The sequence below is a fragment of the Coturnix japonica genome, chromosome 5 (assembly GCF_001577835.2).
Source record: "Coturnix japonica isolate 7356 chromosome 5, Coturnix japonica 2.1, whole genome shotgun sequence".
Classification (NCBI taxonomy): Eukaryota; Metazoa; Chordata; class Aves; order Galliformes; family Phasianidae; genus Coturnix; species Coturnix japonica.
The window spans coordinates 27,449,857-27,467,747 of record NC_029520.1 but is presented as its reverse complement, the minus strand read 5'-3'; the positions used below and the strand labels follow the sequence as shown (position 1 = coordinate 27,467,747).

At 38.4% G+C, this 17,891-nt stretch overlaps 1 protein-coding gene and 1 long non-coding RNA gene across 2 annotated transcripts; one reads left to right on the top strand and one right to left on the bottom strand.

The window, feature by feature from the left end:
- Positions 1–6,940: 6,940 nt before the first annotated feature.
- On the bottom strand, positions 6,941–13,440 carry FAM71D (family with sequence similarity 71 member D). Its single transcript, XM_015864886.2, has 7 exons — positions 13,312–13,440; positions 12,432–12,571; positions 10,845–11,041; positions 10,043–10,307; positions 9,328–9,581; positions 8,811–8,857; positions 6,941–7,022 (listed from the first exon to the last, which is right to left on the bottom strand). Exons 2-7 carry the CDS (start codon positions 12,513–12,515, stop codon positions 6,964–6,966), a joined length of 906 nt encoding a protein of 301 aa, XP_015720372.1. The 5' UTR covers positions 12,516–12,571; positions 13,312–13,440; the 3' UTR covers positions 6,941–6,963.
- Positions 13,441–13,756: 316 nt separating this feature from the next.
- Positions 13,757–14,883, top strand: LOC116653548. The gene is made up of 2 exons (XR_004307639.1): positions 13,757–13,853; positions 14,739–14,883. It is a non-coding gene; the product is annotated as an uncharacterized LOC116653548 (long non-coding RNA).
- The last annotated feature ends 3,008 nt before the right edge of the window (positions 14,884–17,891 follow it).

Below are 17,891 nucleotides of genomic sequence, written 5' to 3'. Positions count from 1 at the left end.
ACAGCAAGTCTCATTGTCTTTAGTTTGCATGTTGCCCTAAAGCCAGTTTTTTTACTATTTTAAATGAATTTTCTTCAATATATTGTGCAGTTTGTCATTGAGCAAAGAAAGACAACCATTCTAGAGTTTGTCTTCCTTGTTCTCTTGGATGCATAGCTGAAGTTTTTATCTTTTGCCAGAATGGATTGATAGACCAGGTTAAGACTGAGCTTGGAATATCTCTTGGATATATCTGCTTAAGGATCTATTTGTTTCTTTGGTAACCAATCTCCTCCCTCTGGCTTTCACAAACCCTAATATTAGCCTTTGCCCATCTGGCAAATCCATTCATAAGATGCTTGAATGAGGAGCACTTGGCTAATTCTGTCCAACAGATTAAAATATTCCATCAGGCCAAGAAGTTGTCATACTTGAAAATATTTCGCAACAGAGCACTGGATCAGCAGCATTGTTTGTAAAGTATCAGATAAATTTCTCTTTTAAATCATTATGTTAGCAGTTTAAATGGATGGATCTGCTGGGTTGTTTTGCCTTGTGGGTGCTGTTTGTCGGCATGCTGAGAACACAAAAATTGCTGGGAGAAAGCAACATCTTGAATTTAACAAAATATGCAAATTAGAAAACCAATGTGGAGAAAGAAAGGGAATAAGAGGGAGATGAATAAGAGGGACAATTAGAAGATGAGTGACTGGGAAGATCAGAGCTTTTAGTCATTTGTTTCATCTCAGCTGCCTAGTTTTTCATGTGAGTATATACTAAGACAGTTCTCAAAGGAATTTGAAAAATGACTTACCAGAGTATTATAAATAACCCATTCCATCTATTCTTCAAAGTTTTCAATGTTTAAGCAATTAAGAAATTAACAGAAAAAAAAAATAAAAATATGTGCATCTAAAACCTTTTGTGAGCTTGGATCTTAGAACACCTTGATTTTAGGGGCTTAATTTTAACAGTGTTGTTATCACCAAAGCATGTTTGGAGCTACAGAAACAATGTATTCAGGCAGCTTTATTAGTGAAGAACAATCTTTTTCAAAGGCCAATGACTTCATTCCACAAACAAATACATTTCTATTTTTACAAAGAATATGTTTACCTTTGGTTAACTGAATTTTACATACTAATGTCACTGCTGGCCAACAAGGTAGTGACAAAATTGCTGATCAATCTAAATCTGGCTGGTTGCAATCAATGGAAAAATAAATGTTTTTGACAAGTTGAGATGTCAGCCAAACATTGGACAAAGTGTTTTCTTTGAAACCATTGCCCTCTGGAGGGGGAATGAAAAATCACAGAAGGATTAAGTAAAAATTCCCCTTCATATCACTTTGTGCCTGAATTTAGATTTTACCCATGCAAAAAGGAATGCTCTTTCAGAAGCCCCAGAGTCCACAGTGCCTTTTCCAGTGAAGGCTGAAGGAGAATTAATGCCCATCTGTCTGCTCCATTACTCTCCTCCCCTTTATCTCTAAACTCTTTATCACTAAACTCCCTGGACAACTATCATACAACAGATGTACTTTCTCTTCCAACTTCATCTTGGATCCCTGCCAAGTCAGTGTCATCCCTTTTTTATCTGCCAACATAATTTTCTTTTTTTTTAATGCAATCTCTGAAGAATTCTTGCACTCCTGATATCAGTCTGTATCTCATCTTCTTTCTTAACCTTTTCTTAACCCTTTTTTCTTAACCTTTCTCCTGCTTTTGTTGTTATCTTAACACCCATTCCTTCTTGATCTTTTATTCTTGCAAGGTTTTGAGAAATTGTCCTTTTTTTTCTGTCTAATTTTATATGCGTCATCTACTTAAATAATCTGGTTTCCTCCTGTCTCTGAGAACTTCACAGGGATTTTTCCTTTGGCTTTTAGATACTGACAGACTGTGTCATGGATAATCACATTTAAATGTCACTTTTAATAGAATGTGAATGAAAGTGAGCTGCTTCCTACTCAGACTTATCCCTGTGTTGCAGGGGAAATAACAATATCCTTTCCATTTTGATTTATAGCAATATGATATTTACTGACTACAAATCTGTTGATTATTTTTAACAGGACACATAAATACCATGGTTCCAGAACCACAGGGCTTGGAAGGGACCTCTGGAGATCAGCTAGTCCAGATGAACCAGTCATCTGAAAGAATGTAACACCAGTACTAGTCCACCTACAGGGCTAGAAGTGTCCAAATATCTATTATTTCAAAGAAGAATGCAAAATTCAAAAGTCTAGGAGCTATTTTTTTCAGGCAAGAAAAGAAATGTCTTGGCCTCCACGACACATCTACAGAAACCCTGAATTTCAAAGTTACTACAGCAAACCAATGTTCTTTCAGCTTTCTTTGAATTTGGACAGCAAATATGAAGGATTAAAATGTGAACATGCTTTAATCCTTGGAAGCATCTAGACATATTCATTCCCCTCTATCCAGTAACACATGTGTGGATAGAGTGAGCAAGTGGCAGTGTGGTGATGAGCTACCTTCCAGTGTTAAACCACTGCACCGCCTAAGAAAAATATTTAAGTAGTAAATCCTAATGAATGAAGATATTTGTGGTGCCTAGGTGAGGTCATCTTTCCTGAAAGGTAGCTTAATGGCAGTAATTATGTTAATGATGGGACCCGCCTTTGTGATAATGCTACATTATTAGCTTAAGCTTTATGTATTTATCAGTCAAAAGTAAGTCACTCTAGTATATTGTTTGCATACTGTATGAACAAAAAATGCAGTAAATATTTTTTCCTGAGAGTAAATTAGATATACAGCAGGACAGCTGTAAGGTATACATTACCAGCCCCATAATTCTACTTCTTGTTCCCCTTTTCTAAGTCTCCACTGAAATAAATCTTCCGCACTATATTTTATCATCACATCAATCTTGTCTGGTATAGGATTTCTTCTTGTGCATATCTGCTATACTTTAACTAATGACACACAACAACAACAAAAATAGTGGGTATTCTGTAGTATACCATCATCCATGTGGTTGTCTATGTTAAATTTTCATGAGGGTAAATCACTTTCAGAATTATTAGTTTTAAAGCTCTCTTTTGGTTATTACCCTAGATATTGAGCTTGCTTCTAGCAGATTATAAACAACATGTGCAGCAGCAACTACCAGTCAGCATGTCTGTTGTTTCCGAATGTTTAAGGCAATCTTTAGTATCATTTTTATTTGAGCCCTAAACATCTGCATAACTACTGTCATATTGGAAATTTTCTGAAACTAAAATTAGAAGAAACTGTTTCTTATTTTTGAGAAACATGCTAATAGGAAATAATGTGCTCTATGTATGACCCTGAAAATGATAGATAATAACTTTGGATAGATACCTTGAAACCCATCAGTACAGATAATAAATAATTATATTGGTCTGTACATAAAGAATTAGTTCAGTTTAAAGCTGTTTGGGTCTGTGAGCACACATAGTTTTATAGTCTTTCCCTGTAGCCCTCACAGGTATACTTCATTGCCTGTCAGTTAATTTGCACTTGCTGAGATCTGTTGCTTTGAAACCAAAACAAGCAATAACTCACAAAGTTTGGATTTCTTAATCTTTCTGTCCCCTCAACTGCATTATATACTAACATTAAGAAACCCAGTCTCAGCCAAGAATCCTTAACTTTTGAGATTAATATGGACAACTGAGTTGTTGCTGGATGTGTTGCTTGAATACTATCAGAAAAATAATCCTTCATACATACCTCAGTATCATATGCATAAATCTAGAGCGTTGTGTCACAGAGGAAACAAAGGTACGGCATCCAGTTCCTTTGTAGATATCTGTACTGATCTCAGCATAATGTCTTCTATACAGATATAAGATGCCGATAGATTTTCATTCCCTCTTCTTGAGCAACAGAGGCATTTTTCAGAGGATACTTGATATGTGAAAATGTTACAGGAGACAGCACCAAAATATACTTATCATCTATTGCCATAAACAAAGTTAGTATACTTAATTACCTTTCCCAAGATAGCAATAGCAGCTACACAGTCATCTCTAAGGAAGGAAGACATAATTTTCATATTGACAGAAATTAATCATTTCCACATAGCTATGTGGACAGTCTTCATTATTCTTGGATAAATCTGCAGGCTACAGTGTAAACTCTATCCCATTCTCAAGAATCTGCATCTTGACAGAAAGTTGCGGAGGAAAAAAAAAAAAAAAAAAAAGAAAAATCAAACTGAAAACTGTTTTGGAACATGTTACATAAATGCCACTTTATTTTGCAGTATATCCTAAAAGGTGTAATCAAACATCTTACACTTGATAGCTCTACTGCTTGCAGGATCTTCAGAGACTGTAGTTCACCCAGCCTTTATTTTTCTTTCAGAGCAGCTGATTGCCTGCATTGGCATCTAGAGCCAATACTGCATACCAATCTTCTGAATCAGCTCAGTGCAAGACTGTTTTGGTATGTAACCCAGCAAGCATCCCTGCTGATTTATTTTTCCTTGCTTCGGCTTCAGTGATCAATAGTATTTTTTATTGCATTTGCTATGCAACAGTTCAACCATCTTCCCAGCCTTGTAGCCTGGAAAAACTGACACTTTGAAGTTACACACTTGCAGCATTGATTGAGAGCACTTTAGGTTGTGTTCCAAAGAGCTGAGGCTGCACAGTACCATTTCAATGGTGCAGCAATCCTTTGTATCCCTTCGAGGGATACAGGTCTACAGGTTAGGGTACAAGAGCGTATGTTTTGGTAGCACAGAGTGTTGCTCTGAGACTGATCTTGGCTTTTGCAGATAAAAGACTGCATCTGTGTCTTCAGCCAGTGAAGAGAAACAATGCAGCATATCTTGATATGAAGTCATATACATATCTATATTACTTCTGTGCTAGTAAAAAAAAAAGTTTCTGATTAATAATCTTTTTGAATGCAGTATGCTTAATTTCAAAGTATTCAAAATACAGTATCGTTAGTTTTCCAGTGATCCACAGTTTTCATTTTCTCTTCTTCACTTGTGTGAAGTCACTGATGGTAAACATCTGCAGCCAGTGTCTCTACAGACAGTTGTGAAATTACTGTTACTGATCGTTGTTCTTGCAGAGTTTTGTTTGTGCATGTAGTTGACAACAGCACATCACAAACCATGAATCATTGTAACTCACAGTCCCTCAAACAGAAAATATACTGTACAAACATTTTCTCAGGGACCGCCTAAAAATTTCTTCTTGTCAATAAATGCAGCTATGTTCTTTTGATAAATAAATCACGGAAAGTTTTTCTGCCATGGAAAACAGCACTGGAATTTCCAAGTATACTGAATGATATTTCAGTCTTGTTCATGTTCTGGTGATATCTGGAGTTTGAATTTACTACCACTTGCTTATCATGGCATCACAGACTGGAATCCATTTACATGCAGGCTGCCTCAAAGAGTATTCAGTTAATTTATTTTCTCAAGGAACATTCAATTGGCATTTGTCTTCTTGGAATGTATGAATTATGTATATCCTCTATGCTAGCTTGCAGAAAAGCATACTGAGTCTTCCAACCAAGCCATGCTTGTCTGTGATTACAAAAAACTTATGCTTCAAAATTTCATTAGAATACTTAATCTGCAGTAAACTACACAGAAATGTCCCAACACCAGCTAGAAAAAGCAGTAGCAGCGAATGTATATATAGAGTATCAGAGAATGCAGTTGTTATGTGCAACTATCTGTTGTTGCTTCAATTGGTAAATGTAGTATAACTTCAGTTGCTTTTTTGTATGGTGGGCAGAGAGATGGAAAACAGCTACATCAGATTGTACAGCTGTAGAAAATGTTCTTAAATTAACCGTGAGCTGTGTGTAGTGCTGGCAAGACTTGAAATGTCTGATGATTGCAGAGGTGAGGTAGGGAGAAAAAAATAAAAGTGCATCATGTAGTCTGGGGCAGGTCTGCTTTTAATTTGTTGTTATTATTTTTAAGGAAGTTGAACTACATTCTAAATTGAGAGAAGGAATTTTAGTATGAATAAAAGTTACCATGCTGGACTATTAACTCTGTCATTTTTAGGACAGGGTAAATTATCTCTTGGTGGGATATCTCCCATTTATTTTTGATGCTGTCTGAAAGAATACTGATAGCTGAGTTGGTGACAGCCTTTTTCTCATACCAAAACTGACTAGGTGCTTCTGTGCAGTATGGATTTGTGCTACACAGTGCTGAGGTAAATGCAGGGTACATGTGTTCATTATTGTAGACTGCTGGCCTTTTGTAGTGGGTTCAGTCACAGAACGTAAGATTTTGGCCGGCTTAATGCCAAATGCTTAGTAGTGCAGCAAGTATGATCCATAAAAACTGCTGCTCAGTATTCCAAAAAGATACCTAGGCTTATTGGTATCTAAATAACACTAATATTAATGACAGTACCCAATCTGTACATAATAGTTCTCATTAGTAGATTGCACGACGATTTTCAATATCAGTCTAGCTATTTTCATCCTACAAATGAAGAAACCAAGGAATGAAGAGCATTTTGAAGTGTTTTGCCCACATTCACCTAGAAGTTCATAACACCTGGATTAGCGTGATTTTGTGTTCCCAGCATGGTACTGCTTACTATCACTTGTCTTCTTGCAACACTTTGAAAATTGTTAACATGAGAAGCTTTCCCAATGTGTAAGCCACACTCAAGCATTACTATTAATTCAAGTGTCAATTTCTTTGCCTTCTGCTGCATGTTACATAATCTTCTCCATGAAAAAAAGGCCTCAGTCACTGAAAAAAATGTAAATTCTACTGTCAACAACCAAAATACATTTGTTTCTGCTAGTTGTGAATTAAATACAGAGAAATACAGGGTTTGTGTTTCAGCAGTAAACTGTAGAACTGAAGACTGTGGCATCCATTGTTTTTTTTTTTTTTGTTTTTTATTCTGTTGGTATGTCTGGTCCCTATTTTAAAAGCATCTGATGACAGGATGCTTCACTTTGTTTTCTGTTATTCCTTCTCACTGACAAATTATTTGGAGTTTAACCTGAAGCAGCCTATGCTTGACTTCCTGCCACTCTTTTGATTTCCTGAAAACAAAGCAAACCAAAATCACGATAAGGATGAACTCAGAACACTGTAGGAAAGTAGAAAATGGAAAAGAAGCAGGAGTCAAAAGTGAGAAAAAGATGGAGAAGATAAACATACACCAAGAACAACAAAAGAGGGAAGACTGGCCAGAGGCAACTGTTTTTCAGACTTTTCTGATTGCTTCACTATTCAGTTTACAAATAGTGGGGGAGCTTACTAGCATTTCTGCCCTGCATCCCAAACTGGCCTTTTCTCAGTCTCTCTCATGATATTCTCCTTCAGTTACTCCTACGAACTACTTCTCACCTACTCACCTCTAAGAAGAAATAATCTCGAGTCCTTGCCGAACACCTGAGAGGCGTAAAAAGTCTGTGCATAGCTAGTATCAGTTGACATGATATTGGCATACCTCTCAGCTGGCTGGGGATATCTGAAGATCATTTCTGTTCACTACTGAAAGCTGATCAGCAAGCTGAGAAGTGAACATTGCCTGCAGGTTGGTAAGCTCAGGGAAAGCCAGTGCTGCCTTTGACTCAATGTGGCAAGTTCAGAAACAAGTAATAGAATGTATACCAGGGGAGGTATGGTCAGCAAATGAAGAAAAAGACAAGTGCACAGTGGAAGAATATAGTTCCTTCCTATGGAGGAAGATATAGTTTAACCTGAGGAAATATATAGGACAGGATTTGAGAAATGTGGAAGGTGAGAGAAAGGGTAATCCAAAAGTAGAGAAAAGGAATAGAAATCAGAGGAAAGATGAAAAGATAAAAGTGACTGAGGAAAGGAACAATTAGACACAGGGGGCGAGTGGGGGAGCTAAAAAAAGTCTGTTAAGGAGAGAACAATGGTGAAGGAATTGCAAGCAGCCCACTGGCCAGCTATAAAGAGAAGCATGCAGTAGCATCATGTTTACAAAAAGTGAGGTTGATTGGACAAGAGATACCACTCAATCTTTCATAACTTAGTCAAGTGTAAAAGTCTGTGTGGGAAGCCTTTAAAAGCTTTTGTTCAAGAGACTGATTCACTCATAAGCAAAATGACCATGAGCTTAGACACAAAGTATGAGCCATCAGCAAACTAAGAGCAAGTCTTTGTTGTTTCTTGGCAGGCATAGGTAACAGTGCATAACCACTGATAAGAAACTGGGAACTGGGAATATGGCAAGTGTTTAACAGTAAAAAAGACTGTCTTTCAGATGCCTGCTTGTTGTAGCTGAATATTCTGTAGAGATTTAAGCAGAAATGCTGAATGCCAAGGACACTAATGCTAATCTCAGTGTGGTGTTGAAAACATTACTCCAAAATAGGTTGCCAGGAACACATATTCATGGTTGAGGATACTGCAGACACACTGCCTGGAAGCAAATTTATGCTCTACCATGGACTTTTGTGAAGCCTTACAACACACTGGAAGAGGAAATAGGGGCCAACATTATCTCTTTGCAACACCCTATAGCACAGAGCTTTCTTATCCTTCCCACTGGAGAGTATTTCATCTGATTCTGCCGTGATGTTGCTCAGCTGACATCAGCCAAACAAAATGTCAAGGCTTTTCTAAAAGAAATCTGACTGAACCCAGCAAGGTGAGGTGTGTTCAGAACAGGGATCTAGAACAGGGTACTTTCTAAAAATATTATTTCACTTTTATACAAATACTAATCCACTGGCAATACAAATGGAGATAAAATGTGTTCTAAACAGCTCCCAGCAGAAATTTCAGCTCCCCATATCTGTTATTGAAGTAGGAATAGCAATGGGAAATGGCCAAATATCAGAAAATCCACATACCTGAAGAATGTGATGTTTTCCCTTTTTTGGATTTTGTTTTCTCTGTCCTAAAAATAAATAAATTAAAAGTTCAGGAAAAAACCCAATGTAGACAGCCAAGGGGATAGCACTATTGCCAACAAACATAGAAAAAGAAACAAACAAAAACAACAACAAAACTTACCTTAACAATCTTGTTATGTACCAGTATTAAATAGATGCTATTTTAATCTCTTTCTGTCTGCAGCAGAAATATCTATTGCTAAATGATGTGGTAGTGAATGATGCTTTGAAGTGCAGGCACATGGAAACAGTCTTTCAAAAGAACCTGAACAGCTGAGAAGCCAGAGTACAGATATTTGGAAACCCCACCCAACATTCTTCAGCTTCTTAGCACGTTTAAAGCATCAGGAAAATTGCAGTCTGAAAAGGTGTTGCAATGATATATTTTCTAAAAATAAAACTGCAACACATTTTAATTTTCAAATTTCAGCATCAAAAAACAACTATATCAGAATTATTTCTCAGCCATATTTACCTGCTTTTCCTCCTTTCTTTGCTTCTGCTCTTTACTGTATCCAGAGGATCTTTATTCTTTGACTGCATGGTGTTTTCTAGTCTGATTCCTTCCTTGGAGCTGCTGAAGGTTGCCCTTTCCCTTCCACTCTTTTCCATGGGACCCACACTACCTGAGTTGGGAACTTGGTTGGAGGGGGTTTGTTCAGTAACAGTTTCTTCCTTAACAGTTTCTTCCTCTGTTCTGGGGTTAGGCACATTTTGCGAGTTGTTGCTCTAGACAGAGAAATGGAATTTAAACAGATACAGTAGCAACAGACATTAAAAATGCTCCACACACATCGCTGATCAACACAACTGGAACTTTATGATAATTTCCTATATACTAGTCCTTATTTTTTTACATATAATATATTATATATAATATTCAGCCCCAAAGATCCACCTAAGAAAATACGCTTAACTGCAAGGAAAAACTAAACACCGAACATTTTATAGTACAATATTTGTAGATCATTACGGTTTTATCAGGGCAAGGGTGCACCCAGCGTTTTCAGTCCTTTTGCCCTGATTTTTGCAGGGAGTTTACAAGCCAGCTATTTTGATGAACAGAAATGTAGATCCCTCAAAAGCACATGAAAGGTTTGGCTTGAGAGAGACAGTAAAGAATATTGATAGAAGCTATACTTTCTAATTGTTCAGCTCAAAGATTTGATATCTATTTGCCAAAGACTTACATTGTCTGTTGGGATCTCGGGGCTGGGAGCTTTCTCGTGACTCGTGCCAGAATCCTCACATATTGTGTTGTCATTGGTATTGCTTGTATCTTCTGGACTTTTCAGCAGAGAGATTAGCTTCAACCAGTGGTGGAATAGCTGCTGCTGTTGATCTGGTGGAGCACAGAGCTCTAGATAATAGGAACGGCCATTTACTAATTTTAACATGAGTTGTTTCTTATCTGAGTTGTGAACAGAGAGTTCTACAAACTTCAAGGGCAAGAACCTGGAAAAATAAGAAAAAGAAGATATTATGTCTGTCAGATTTGAAGATAGAATAAGACTACAAGTGAGAAACTGGAATAGGGAAAAGATGCTGAGTAGATCTGGACGCTCCTCTTTGAGTGACGCTGACTTTGGAAAAAAGCACACAGAATAGAGACAAAGAATGTCAGCTTCCTTACAGTGCCTCTATTCCACTGACTTTTTCCTTGACAAACCTGAGCCTCCAATCTTTTCACCAGTTTTTAGCTTCTGATACGTTTAAAAAAAGACTCATTAGCTGTTTTCCAGTCATTTTCCACCTGTGTATATGAGTAGCATTGCCCTAAAATGATGACCAGAGTGAGGCCTAAATTTGTGTGCTTAAATTTCAGTGATACTCCTCACTTTACTGTGTTAGTGCTGGAAGAAAGTGCAAATGTGAGATCTGTTAATAATCTGATTCTTAAAAGGAGGAAAACACCATACGGAAGGGAAAGAGTATATACACTTCTTACATGCTCTTCAAGGACTTATTTAATCCTTCTCTATGCTCACTCACCTGCTGAGTGCTAGCTGTTCCACTTGAGATGGAGGCTCTGAGAATCTCTCAAGATTTGCCTTTATTTCCTGTGGGGACACGGGCACCTTGTGTGCTAGCAGAATTCCACTGGGCATTGGTGAATTAGGAGCACAGATGCCAAGGGTCACAACGGTTGGTCGATTATGGAGATTAACCAGTTCCCCTCTTTGGTTAATCTAAACAACAACAGATAAATCAACACTCTCAGAGAATATATATCAAAGACATTTCACAGTGATTCAGCCGAAGTTTCCTAGAGCTTATGTAATGAAGTGGTGAGGAGAGAAGGGAATGTGGAATAATGAGATGGGTATATATATGAGTAAAAACAGAGGAAGAAAGTAGAACCAGGATAAAGAGGGATCACTGGTTATTGTATAGTCTCCATCATTAGGTATCTGACTGCTGAGGTAAGAAAAGACAGAAGAGACACTGCTCTGATGATTCAGTGTCTTTATCAGAATTATTGTGATATTAATGAGACCTCATTTTGAGCCAGGATCTTGATAGATGCTGTAAAAGTACAGGATGGAATAAGATCATACATAACTTATGCATAAGACATGAAATGACAGAAAAAGAGAAATGAGAAAATTCAAAGAAACAAATTGATATGCATGATCAAATCACATGTTATCTACCACTGCCAGAATTCACTTTCGGTAGACATTAGAGAAAAAAACTGTGTTCTAAGAAGGAATTTGAGGGATAACAGTATATTAAATTAGTGGATTTCTAGTATAAGCTCTTTCCAAGTGTGAGACATGGAATATGAAAAAATAGATCAAAGACTATTATTTTTTACAGTTAGTGGGAATGACTCAGTGATGAAGCTGTTTTTGCAGGCTGTTTGTTTAGGGCAACAGCCTCCTTGAGAATAAATAGGATCTGATAAATAAAGCAAGATCAATCAAATACCTTGAAAATAGAGACTTGCAGCTGATTAGCATTCTGCAGGTGTATCAACAATGCAAGATTGAGTTAAGGCAAGAACGAAGGATGTTGCAGTTATCACAGCGAGGTGATAAAATCCTATGAAAATTGTAGGAGTAGAATTTGCATGTTTTAGATACACAGTGAATATAGTATTGTAGACTCGTAGGCTGTTGCGAGGGTCATGAAAGATTCTGTGGCCAGTCAGGGATACTGAAAGAAGGGAGGGAGCTGTGGGAAGCTTACTGAGGAAGGTTGGCAGCTGTTTAGGTTAGGTTGAACTAAATTTGATGGCTAAACAACCCTAATGAGCTAGCAAAGAACCAGAAAATTGCTAGCACTGTCCTAGTAGTTCCTACAGGAAGGAGCAGGGACTGACAAAGGAGAATGAAAACATCATTCTTGGCTGTTGCTGAAGTTCTAGACCATCATGAGTAAGGTGACAGCAAAATGAGACTGTATGAGATGAGAAACATTATACCCATATCTTTTTTTTTTAATGAGAATAGGTGTGGTGGGAATAAATGAATGAGGAAAAACTGTTCAGAAGAGGAAGGGAAAAAAATGTGTAATTTTTTGGATCAATTTTATATTGAGCAAACCAATAATTTCATTTAAATTATTTAATTTTACCTGAACAAACCTGCTTTCAAGCACGGGAGCAGAAGCAAAAAGAGCATATTCTCCTTGGTTTAGAAGTCTCTGGAGGTCACCCATGATGGATTTCTGACTTGATATAATCTCTTGAACACCAAACTCACTACTTATTTTGCCTATATAACAAAATATATAAATACATTTTAAAAGGAAAAGAAATAGAAAAGTTTATAAATTGGGATTATAAAAATAAATAAATACAGTTTTTTGGGTTTTTTTGTTTTGTTTTTTACAGTTTTTATGCTACTAAAAATCAGAACATTTCCCCTGTACACACTCATTTTTATCAAACATACACTACATACATTAAGTGCAAAGGGAAACTTAATAGGGCATTTTCACAGTTCTGTACTTCCTTTTTTTACCATTTTTTTTCTGTTTTTTTTTTTTTTCTTCACATGAATATAGTGACATATTTTGCAAGTAACAGAAGCTGTTCTCAATGGTAATTTGGCATGGTGAATTCTATCTTTGTGTCTCATGGATCACAAACATATTTATTGGGAGTCAAGAACACAGAGAAGCAGAGAAGTTAAAATTCTCCAGCAGTTAACTGAGTGGACTCAGTGAACATACATAATATTAATAGCTTCACAAGGCATTGGGGGTGGGGGGAAGTCAAAGTTACTCATTAATTACATTTCCTAAACATTTATTGGAGAGGTAACAAGCTGTTATCCCAAGTAGATACCAAAGTCAAAGGAGTTGTTCAAGACTTCTCAGTATGAAACAATGTCAATAAGAATTAAAAAATCCCTTCTCTGTATTTTTGAGGAAAAAAATAACCCACAAAAACAAAAACACAAACAAAAAAGCCCCCACAAAAACTTAGTAGACTTCTACTTCCCTTTCATACCTTGTTTCACTCACAGAAATCCATTGCTTAGCTGGAGGAGAATACCTACAGAAGGAGAGGACAAGAGTATGCTGATCCCTCTGTGGTGCCCACTGGAATTCTCCCAGCTCTAGAAACGCATCACAATGCATCACTAGGTTTGTGTTCTCAACAGTCCTGGCAACAATTATGGTTATTGGTTAAGTCAGGGCATAGTGATAACAGCATGGATTTCCTTGTAAAACACATTATATCTAGGTGCTCCTGCTCTGGCAAGAGGATTGGACTAGATGACCTTTCAAGGTCCCTTCTAATCCCTAACATTCTGTGATGCTGTGAGATCACCACAGATTTTTGCGTTGGTGCTCTCAGTGCAGGCTACCAGGGACAAACAAGAGCAAACCTTTGACAGATTATGAGCTGTGAGTCACGTCTAGATTTAGCAGAAATGTTGCTTTCAACATCCTGGGCACAGTCTTTCAAACCTGCAGGATCCAAAAAGAATAAACTGAACAGGATTGGACCTACTAACAGCCAAGCAACACAAGGCAAAACGAGACAAGGTGAGGAGTGAAATCCGAAGTCCATCTTAGGATTCCATCCTAGGATTCAAGTCAGCAGCAAGAACAAGAGGAGAAGGAACTAGAGATAGATAGAACTGTAATATGTGATCAAGGACATCTGTCCTAAAGTCAGTAATAGAGACAAACACACCCGTAACCCAACTCAGAGGAGGACTAGGGGTGCAGGCCAAAGCTTCCCTGCAGCTCTCCGATGGGAGGTGGTGGTGTGAGAAAGAAGAGAGGTGGGGTGGAGTGGAAGTACCTGGAGGGGCTGGTCAGAGCAGTTGCAGTCTGTTGGTGCACTCTGAAACCTGGCACAGGCCCAGGATGTTAATGAGCCAGTTTAAAGTGGGATGGGTATTCAGATGCTTTGCTTTTATTTGCAGGTTTCAGCTTCTCCTTTTGTTACAATCAATCAGCTCTTGATGTTAACTCTTCTTTTTTTTCTTCACCCTAATGTGATAACACCTGCTTCAACTGAGTCTGGCACTTTGACAAGGTTTTGGGTCATGAGTGATTACCAGACTGGCTGAAGGAGTATTGATGTTGCAAAATAAGAATTATGTTGTCTGACAGTTTGAAGATCAATTGTGCAATCCTCTTTGCAGCCTTCCTTCTGTAGGTACACATTCACTGTTTCCTTAGGTAAAACCCCCCAAGACAGTTTCTGTCTGGTTGTATATGCACTAACACAGTAGCATCCAGCAAAAATGCTTTCTGTTCTCTCCAATAACAACTCCAATTCAGTGTTAAAGATGATGATACTTTTCTTTCCCAGATGGATTTTAGTTGTTTAGTAGACATAGACAGATAAATAGTGTTGGTATATCAACAGCAACAAGTAGAAATAGATTTTCCAAAACTGAATTACCTTTCCCTCTTTAGCCAATGGAAATGCAATTCTAAACATCAGAACAAGTGAGCAACTGAGCTGGAGGAGATGGACTCAGCAGATGAGTGGTCATAGCACTTACCTGAACCAGAGAAGCCGCAAGTCCTGCCACCTAACCAAAATACATGAGTACACTTAGCTCTTGTCTGGAATGCAGTGTACAAGCACTATGAAAGTCAGAGCCAAGACCGTGTTAGGAAGCAGTAGAATAGCCACTGAGTGACTGGCTATTACAAATGGTGTTGCTGTTTTTCAGGACAAATTTTGTATAATTGTTGGGAGTGTGGGGTGAGGTGTGGGGTGAGAAGCTTCTGCAGCTCTATGCTGCTGGTTCCCAATCATAAGATAAAGCATATGTACCTAACCTGCCCTGTAGCTGGCCCTTGGATCCCAGTCTATCGTGTTGATTATGATACATGGATGTATGAGCCCCTGAGGCTGCAGCCCCACCTCTGTTGGTACATGCCCCTCGCTTATGCGCATGCACACACACACACCTCTTACTTGCCCCACAGACCCCATGATCTCTCTAAGAGCCACCTGGGACTCCCCCACTCCCTCAGTAGGTAGCTCTTGGCATGGTCTCAGCCCTTATTTACCCAGGAAAATAAATTACATTGAGTAATGTGTGACAGAGTGTGGACAAGGCACGGGGCATGGCCTGACAAGTGCATCTGTTTGTACTTGGCAGGCTCATTTATTCCTTCATCTCTCTATTTTCCATCATCAGTTCCTCCTCAAAATCACTAAACCAATCCCTTTTACCACACATAAAAAATCTTGTGCAATCCTAAAATGCTCTTCCTGTAAAGTGCTCTACCCTCCAGGTGGTCTGAAGAGTGATCATAGGAGCCCTTCCATATAACCCATATTGATGGGTTTCACACCTGGACAAGCCCTCTTGTGACAACCCTTAATTTGGGTTCCCACCTGCCTTCATGTCCCTGTGTTCCTCCGGGCTTGAGGGAATGAGCTGTTGAAATGCTGAAGGTTCCTGTGATGGGCCTGGGAGTAGCTGAGGCAGTGCATTATTTAGATTCTCTTGTATGCCATTTCTGTTCTCCTTCATCTGTGTGCTTTACATCATACACCCTAACAAAGGACTTTTATTTTCATTATTTTGCTTTAATCTAACACTATCCATCACCTCGAAGAAAAACTCCAGGTAATGGAGAAAGCAGTGGCATAAATCCCTAGCAACGCAGCCTACCAAGAGCATACTAAATTCTGTCTTCTTCTTTGTTCAGTGGCTCTTTATAGCACATTGGGAAAATTGATTGGATTTGGCCAGTAGGGTATAAATTATGGAAAACTACTCATGGATGTACACTGTTATCTAACCTTGTATTTAACTGAGTTCAAATAGCATTGCATCTGTTTGAGCCTCTTTCCTCTTCTGAAAGGTGGATGGCTGAGTAGCCCGCCCACTCAGATCATTTTTATTCTCTATTCAATGCCTTTTGTGATGATCACCTACCTAATGTTGACCCAAAGGGCTGAGCTTTCAGAAAGGCACAGTACACCAGAACTGACTGCTCCTGTTTGCTTTTCTGCAAGTTCCTGTGTGTGAATCCCTCTGAGCATAGCATGCACTGACCTGTGGGCTCTGCAGAGCCACATCCCAAGAGATTTCCAATCAGTATTTACTGTGGAGCTACTTGTTGCAAGAACTTCATACAAAGACAGGGCAGATATAACAACGTTAAGCCCCTTTTTTTTTTTGTTTTGCAGCTTCTCCATATATGGATGAGGGTAGTCTTGTCTCAAGTGGAATTTATCAGGTCAGTTGGCAGTTCTCCAGAATAATGGAGACAGCATCCTTACCTGGAGCACAGAGGCTGTCATACCACTGGACAGTCCAGCTGGCAATAAACCACAGTAAAAGATCAGGCATAATAAGGAAAAACATCAATATTATAGCATAGTTGTCAAATCACCAAAGCAGGGCTTTTCACACAGGATAGAACTGATCCTCATCTGTGATAATTGATGTTATCTCTGTTGTCTGGCACCTCAAAATCTCCTCAGGATTTTGGCAAAGGCGTTGATGGAAGCTGCTTGTGTTCATATTGCTTGTACGTGCTCCAAGTAACATAAATGCTTATAGGTGTCCTTTTGTCAAGACGTTGCTGTAAGTTTTCCTGAGCTCCTTATCTCCCCTGAAAAAGCTAAAGATTAGGAAATAGCAAATATGGATTAAAATACCTCCTGTCCTGCTTGTACTCTTGTGGAGCAGAACTTCCTTGGAGAAGTAAGTTTAGAAGATTTCAGCTTATAAAGATACTTAGAACTGTATTAAAACATATTTGAAAAGGGACAAATGGTGAACTGATAGAGACGGCTGACAATATTAATGTGTTTGCAGTGCTGAAGACAAAAACAGCTACACAGAACTGCAGATGCATTGCTCAACATTGAGTGGAAGTGTGTTGAAATAGTTGAGGTTATCAACAAAGATAAAAGTAAAATGATGCATATGGGGAAGACGTTTTCCTTAGCTTTCATCTACAATTACTTATTTTCTAGGCTGACCACATCTAATTAAGAATGAGACTTTAAGGTTACCTGTATTTTTAGACCTATAAAAACAGGGTCAGAAACACTGAAAATCAGTTATTAAATATTAGGAAATAGAAAAGGATGTAAGTTATTAGACTATTATAAAAGACAGTTATGATGCCTTTTAGCTGTGCATTCAGTTCTGGTCTCCTTGTCTCAGATACTATAATAAAGCTGAAGAAGTTTCAAAGAGGTGCAACAGGAAAGATCCAATCTGTAGGTACTTTAAGATGGTGCACTGACCACACACAAAGGGCGGACTATGTAGATTTGGACACTTAATCCATACAAGAGTTATCTACAGAAATATGGGTGGCAAAGTGAGGATGGCTTCTTATTGCCCACTCCAACATGAAAGCTAAGAGACATCAAAGGAAAGTAGGAGGTGGCAGATTCAGAACAAAACAGAGGAGATAATACTTCGTGCTGCTAAGCTGTGGAAATTGGAAGCTGTATCTGCAAATATCTTGGCTGGCTTCTCCTGGCTCAGTGCCCAGTCTGCACATTGCTGCAAAGTGGGGTCCCTGTGAGGGAGCCAAATAGCTTCTTTCAGACTGATGAAGCGATTGATCACTTGGCCACAGCAG